This window comes from Ptychodera flava (assembly GCF_041260155.1).
Source record: "Ptychodera flava strain L36383 chromosome 23 unlocalized genomic scaffold, AS_Pfla_20210202 Scaffold_24__1_contigs__length_23054250_pilon, whole genome shotgun sequence".
NCBI classification, from domain to species: domain Eukaryota; kingdom Metazoa; phylum Hemichordata; class Enteropneusta; family Ptychoderidae; genus Ptychodera; species Ptychodera flava.
Window position 1 is genome coordinate 16,799,768 of NW_027248278.1, and position 7,232 is coordinate 16,806,999.

Here is a 7,232-nt window from a genome sequence, read left to right on the forward strand (position 1 = left end):
ATTATGTTGATCAGAACTATGTTGCCAGAATTTTGAAATATGGACCGAGTTGTTCTCTGTACAGAAGAAATTTGCTTCAGTTCAGTGAGTGATCTCCGTGTGTACAGATCATGGAGGATTGTGGGTAGCCTCACTTACGGTGAAGGGCCCCAAATAGATTCCATCAAATAATTCTACTACAAATTTTACCATGTCTCCTATTTGCCAATCAAACAAATCCCCATTGCATTACCAATCAGATAAAATATCACATCACGAAAAATTAAATCAATATATTTCCCAAGAAGAATTTTCTTTTCCTTCATCATTAATAAATTCATCTCTTTCAACTCAATCATCTCACAATCCTATCCTTACAACATCAGAAACTATTATTAATTTTGTGGAGCAAACAAACTGTGGAAAATGTCAAGAGGGAAAATTGTGTCATGAAATTGAAAAAAATGTACTGAGATTTAATTGTAATGTTTGTTTTAATCAGATGGAATTGGTCAATGATAAAAAAATTAAGGGGGTGACAAGACCAAGAAACTGGCTGCCCACATACACTGTCATGTCATTTTTAATGTCTGGTCAATATCACAAGGATTACAGTGATGTGATGGATCTGCTGGGGTTGCCCAAAGTAGCAGAGTCCACATTTGAAATGGATGTAAACTGGCTCTTCCCAGCAATTGCCACACTATGTGACTGGTCTTGCAGTGAGGTGCAGAGTATGGTAAAGGAGCGGGGTGATGAGCACAACTGGGAGGCAGTGGCAGACGGTTTCTATGGAAGCAGAAGAAATGCTAATAATAGTTCATTCACCCTACATGATCTGAAGAGTGGGAAGATCGCCTTCAGAGCTCACCGAACCAAACTTGGCCAGGGACATAATTGGGAGGGAACAAGTGCGGGGCTGAGGGAGACATGTTTAGTGAAATCTGTCACAGTGTCAAAGCTTCAGGTATCACCATCAGTCGGCTAATTGCAGACAAAGATGCAGCTCTCGGCAATATATTGGTGGAGTTGTTCCTGAAGCTGAAGTCACTTACTGCAGCAATCATGTTCAGAAAACTCTCTATGGTGAATTGGCAAACTTGTCACAAGTGAAATGTAAGGTAAGATTGGGTTCCTTTGGAAGGAAGTTGGAAACTTTTATGTTTGGAAAGTATGTGGATGATAGAAGCAAAAATAATATTCCTTCGTTAAACTTGATATTTTATTACACCAACACAAATTTTATGATGGTTACATTAAAATTCACTAGGAATTATCTACTTCTGGTTGCAATACAGCAAAGTTGATGTGAGCTTACAGAATCAACCAAATTATATGAGAAATGTGCAAATAGCGATATGTTATGAATTTACAGTAGTGGTGTGTCAATCAAAACAGCAGATTAAGACTACTCTCTTTATTTTATTCATCATGTTGTGGATATCTGCACAGGTGCCACTACTCCATTAATTATGAAACCACATTTTGAAGTTATTGTGAGTATTATCCATATTGAATAGTCAGTCATTGTCTATGGTGTATAATAAGAGATTGTGGTATATGGCTTTGTGAAATACTATAAAAAATATCTTTTGTTACAAATTTTCTTGTTCTACAGTGCAATACCAAGTGCAAACGCTTTACAGCAAAAGTGTTGGATGCATTCAAGGAGTCATTCAATCACTTTGTAAATTCGAAGACATCCTGAAAGCAGAAAACCCGCTCCAGGAATTTGCAGAGGCAGTGATGAATTTTCCACGACACTACTCTGATGATCATTCTTCAGAATGGTGCAGATTTCATCCAAAGGTGTGTATCATTGTCAGGATCATTCATACACCTGTAATATAAAGATGCAAGTCTCATAGCTATTATTAATAATATAATGATTACAAATGTCTTCTTACATTCTCCATGATAAAATGTTGTACTTCTACAATGGAAATGTGTCTAATTTACATTTTTAATTTTTTTTTAAATGTTAAAATTATTTTCAGAAGAAAGACGGTAAACCTTACAGCACTACAAACTTGGTGAATTGTCCAGAACAGTTAAAGAAATTCACAGACATCATGCAGAAAGTAGCTAACAAGCCAGAAGAATACATTAATCCTGCTGGTAAATTCACAACAAATGTTGCTGAGGCCTTCCACTCGCTGGCACTAAAATACAGAGACAAAAGGATTTACCTAGGTCACAAACACTACTGTATGAAGACGGATATGGCAATCTTGCACAAGGTAAAATTGGAAAATACCATCATTAATAATACACTTCAATGTGACATGGGACAATATCATGGTTTAGCATGTTGAGTGGTTTTTATTGTTTTATTCTTACCAAAAAAATAACTTGGTATATTACATCTATTGATTTGCTATGAGGGTAACAGTATATGGCTGTCTACCCAAGGGATTGTGAGTCACCCCATATTAACCTGTTCCTCACAGGTGAAGGCTGAGGGAAACAGATCATTTTGGGTGACTCACAAAAGGAGACATTCATCATGTTGTTAGTACAGTAAATATTTTATTTAATTTGTAATGCATCTCACAGAGTTCATCATTTAGGTATGTTGAATCATTGTCAAACACAAGTGACAATGATTTGACAAACCATATAACAGAAAATAGGCCAATTGTGTTTCAGATATGAATTAAAACTAGAGACATAAATATTTTACTTACCTAGAATATTGGACCAATTTGGAAACTGCTGCTGTTCCTTTACTTAGAAGTTGATGTTCCTGAAACAGCAGTTAGAGCAGTATTAGAGCAGCAAAGACAGTGGCGACTGAAGAAAGCAGAGTATGAAAGTCAGGAAGTCATCAAGAAAAGGTATCCTGTATCTTAATGGCACCTTTCTACATTTGTATAATTAGTAGTTTGTCACACTGACATCAAATGTTTGCATTCTACATTGATTTTATTGAGGAATTTATAGGTTCGCTACCCACTAAGGCCTCAAATCATGATCTCACACAAACAGTATTACTAAAGCATTGTGTGTGTCAAGTATCTCTGGCAATTACACGCATCATCAATTCTTCACTGAATTCTGGTGAATTTCCAAACCCATTAAAATCAGGGATTGCACACACGCTCATTATTAAGGAAATCAACCCTTGACAAAAATGTTTTAAAAAATAATACAGCAGTGTCAAATGTAATGTGAAGTTGATGCAGAAGTCTGTATTAATTTAAATTAATTTGTATCTGTGCAATGACAGTCTGGCTGCACTCTTTGCTTTTCTACTGATGAGGCTCATACCATTTTAGCAGTCTATAGTTAACACAGCATTTTATTGGGATAGGGCATTCTCTACAAGTGCTCCATGTGATATACAATGTACCTACAGTCTTTATTCTATTAGAATTATTAGATCAGTGAATTGCATGTCTCAAACACAGAGCTACACAAAAGAAGAACAGGAAGCGTCGCTTGCGGCATGAGAAGACTAGAATGGACAGTATTAGAGCCACTGGTGTGACAACTGTTGAATATGTGGGCAAAAGTATGGCTGTAGATCAAAGTGACAGCAGTGATGAGGATGAGACTGTCATCATTGAAGACAACATGGCTTCAGCAACACCTACTGTCACAACCACTCCATCTAGTACAGTTGCTACCAACAACGCCAGTACTCAAGCTGCAGCAACTTCATCTACCTATGGTACTGGGACTGAAGCTGGAATTGAACAAGTATCCTCTATGCAATCAAGGATATTTATTATCTTTGATTTAGAGGGTACTGGTGGAAACACACACAGAGATAGTATCATAGAGATTGGTGCCAGTGCATACATACCCCACAGAATCCAGGATCTGGAAACTCCTCTAGAGTTTTCAACTCTTGTTAAGACTTCTGCAAAGATCAAATCAATAGGTTAGTATAGAGTATTAAAATAGCAAAGTTCAAACAAAACTGAAAGTTAATTTAAAAAATGAATGATTATGGAATGGGTCGGATTATTTTCACAAGAATAAATATTATATTTCAAACATTCCCTTTCCAGTTGCAATGAAGACAGGTATTTCCCAGGGAATGTTACAGGGCAAACCAAAACTATCCACGGCACTACCATCCTTCTTAGATTGGGTGCCCTTACGATTTATATCAGTTTGGGGCAAACTTGGCTCAAGGTTCGTGTCCAATCTTGCAACCAAAGTTGGAGATAAAAAAGGCTTTCAACTCAGTCAAAGCTTGTGGGAGCTTTGTCTGGCAAGGTTGCCAGCCAAGCTTAAAATGAAACTGTTAAAAGCTTGGTTGAAAGTTTAGTATTGCACACTTGTAACAAGGTTTAACAAGGTTGTGCATTTAAACTTTGTATGCTCCATATTAACTCCTCATTTTCAAGCCTCAAACGTTGTGTCAAAGTTGCAGTTTTCCCATCATTCCTTGCTGGTTGTAGTTTTATCAGTATGTTGCCATGGAGACTTCATTTTACCTACCCTGATGGGTTCACTGCTCATACTTTTGTGCATTTTATCCTGCCAAAATGCCTGTAAAAGTTGGCATAACCCCAGAGCAGTAAGCTCTCGCATAAATGCATCTACCAATTTACAAGGAAAAATAATTCTAAACAGTAATAAATAGAAAACTAAATATGTTGTAGATACTGAAACCAAAGAAACAACACAGTTTAGTGACAGCAAAATTTGTGAATTTGTAGTTGTACCACACTTTTAACATTTTGAAAGTTCAGATACGTACACCGAGTAGTGAAATCAGCTGTCTAAACATGACTAATAACATAATTGCAGACTGTAAATCAGCGCAGATATATTTCTGAAATACTGAGAAACAGTAAAAAAATAAAACAGAGAAACAAAAGGTTAAGTTAATTTAGGGTACGATTTATTTTACCGTATATGCCAATGTTTTTTCATGCGACATAAATGTCTTCATAAAGCTTTGACTTGAGAAGGTTCATGTGAAATTTACATTACTCTCAAAGGCAGTGATTTAGCTTCTGTTTTCTGAATTTCTCGTCCATTTACACTGCAGTACCGGCAACGAATTCTGAAAAATACAAATGGTTACAGGAAGAGTGTATGTCTTTACTGTTTGACCGCAATTTGATGAACGAAATCAATGAAATTATTAGTTGAAAATGAGACAATAGTTACTTGAAAAGCATAGACACCAACTGCATAAACATTTATAATCATATAATAATATTTAAAACGGACAGCGGTGACAAACAGTCTGTAAAAATCTCGCAATTATTTTCCATTGACTATTTTCAAGCATCGTTGTGAATTATGAAAGTGAATTCCGTATTTCCGTACGAATCATTACTCAACGAAACTTATCTGTGTTTAAATAGAGCGATACCAAGGTTGCAGAATAAGTAATTTAATGGCAATGCATGGTACAAATGTACGTTATCAGGTTCTAGCTCCATGCGGCTATATCGACTTACCTGCATTTGTGAACGGCTCGCAGCTGACGCTAGACGGTTCCCGGCTTCAGGTCTCTCCGTGCTGCACGCACAGCACATCGGTACAACTTGCTGGGAAAATATAGTCGGCATCTTTAACTTCTTTTCGCGTTCACAAATTTAGAACTCTGTCTGTCCCTGGTACTCTATACACATTTCTTCGAAAGTTTGATGTCATTTGGCTTGTGATTCCATACAAAGATCGCGAAACTTTCCGCAAGATAACTCCTGATCACAAATACCAAGTCGACGGTACAGAAATCTTACTTCGCGCCGTTCGAGCCTTGTGACGTTCACGGAAGTGAGATGAATAAATCATTACGCGATGGATAACGTAGTACCGTTTTGAACGTCGGATTTTGACTTTCTATCGACCCTAATCCAGTACATTTCAACTCAAAATAGTAATTTATTTTATTAAATTATGAAAATAATCATATACTAATGATTGGAAATACTCAAAAGAGTACAGTTCTTTCAGCACGAAGATTCAATATCAATGCGCGAACTTAACTTGGTAAACCGTGACCAGCTGGTGACCTCTGAGTAAACAAGTCGGCTGCTTCCAGTGTTTCCAGCCGGCTTCGGCTCACTCTTTGGCAAAGTAGCCAGCGTATTGGATATTCGTACAGCTAGTCAGCTTAGGATGGAGTGCAATATAGCTCTGATGCATAAAACATGAGCAAAAGCCGTAACCTCAATCCACGTCTTCTGAAGGCGAGATTTTGTTGGCAGCATCGATGACCAAGTGACACAGACTGTAAGCTTATGTAACTTGTGCTGTGCATTCTTTAGCTGGGGCAGTGAGGGACTCGACTGTGCTTGAATTGATGTATCTTTCTTTCTACCTCCATGCATATCAAACATTGAAAGCATTGACCTTTATGTACGTTTCAACAGTGAAAAGTCCTGGTCTGTTGACATTTTTATGGTACAAATTTGCAACAACAATAAGTCTACGACCCTTATTGTTGCTTGTTTTGAAAGAAGTGTACGGATTGTGTCTGTAACAGCATTCTTCATATAATTCACTGAAAATGTAGGTTTAAATCTTCTAACATACAAATTCCTGTTGAACAATTTGTTTTATTTTCTTAAAAATTCAGCTGTTGATCCAACCACGATTTACAAAACAAGATCGTCGACTATATTAAAAGTTTTCCTGATTTTTACAGACACTTTCAAATCTTGTGTACGTACTTGTAAGCTCGAAACTCAACTCTCAGCTTAGACTTGCCTCATGTCTTGGGCATTAGAAACTTAGGTGATTGCCAAGGTATATACTAGAAAAATGATGCTTTTAATCAGCTGAATTGTGCACAACCACAAGTGAAAGGCTGTCTATTTTCCACCAGTTCTTGTCGTTTAAAATTTTGGATTGTCAGTTGTGGAAAATAAATGAAAAATAACATTGTTCACTTATAAAATTTACTCACATTTTGTAATCTTGTGAGTGAAGTCAGTGAATGTTTTTGTCTGTAATCCTGCTGTGATGAATGAGAAACCTATCGAGTCTGGCAAAATCATTTTTTTGAATACGTAATGATAGTGCTCAAGTCTTTCCCTGCATCGGCAACTGTCCGTGCAGCTGTTGTGAGAGTTCATACAGTAGTTAAAATGGATGCAGGTTCATACCACGTAAAATGACATGTTCATTCATTGGGTGTGCATCGGACATGAGTCACACAGAACAGGAGGTACAAAATCATAACTTTGTAAGAAGTTTGCATCTTACAACCTTCACTGAACGAAGTATGGAAAACTAAACCTTGTAAGAAAATTGTATCTGCCAACCGTGCATGAAATTTG

General features: G+C 37.0%; 1 protein-coding gene and 1 long non-coding RNA gene across 2 annotated transcripts; one reads left to right on the top strand and one right to left on the bottom strand.

Annotated features, from left to right (window-relative positions):
* The first annotated feature begins 1,011 nt into the window (after nucleotides 1–1,011).
* LOC139124703 (uncharacterized) lies at nucleotides 1,012–4,258 on the top strand. The gene is made up of 6 exons (XM_070690821.1): nucleotides 1,012–1,100; nucleotides 1,598–1,788; nucleotides 1,977–2,219; nucleotides 2,671–2,816; nucleotides 3,390–3,865; nucleotides 3,996–4,258. The coding sequence occupies exons 2-6, from the start codon at nucleotides 1,726–1,728 to the stop codon at nucleotides 4,256–4,258; spliced, it is 1,191 nt and encodes a 396-aa protein (XP_070546922.1). The 5' UTR covers nucleotides 1,012–1,100; nucleotides 1,598–1,725.
* A 557-nt stretch (nucleotides 4,259–4,815) lies between these two features.
* On the bottom strand, nucleotides 4,816–5,764 carry LOC139124984 (uncharacterized). Its single transcript, XR_011550115.1, has 2 exons — nucleotides 5,406–5,764; nucleotides 4,816–5,002 (listed from the first exon to the last, which is right to left on the bottom strand). It is a non-coding gene; the product is annotated as an uncharacterized lncRNA (long non-coding RNA).
* Nucleotides 5,765–7,232: the final 1,468 nt, after the last annotated feature.

What these genes read in the sequence shown, in the direction of transcription:
- LOC139124703 (XM_070690821.1), top strand. Translation starts at nt 1,726, where the DNA reads ATGAATTTTCCACGACACTACTCTGATGATCATTCTTCAGAATGGTGC. An exon ending in GGTGCAGATTTCATCCAAAG is followed by an intron (nt 1,789 to 1,976) that starts GTGTGTATCATT and finishes AATTATTTTCAG; the next exon opens with AAGAAAGACGGTAAACCTTA. An exon ending in CAGGAAGTCATCAAGAAAAG is followed by an intron (nt 2,817 to 3,389) that starts GTATCCTGTATC and finishes TCTCAAACACAG; the next exon opens with AGCTACACAAAAGAAGAACA.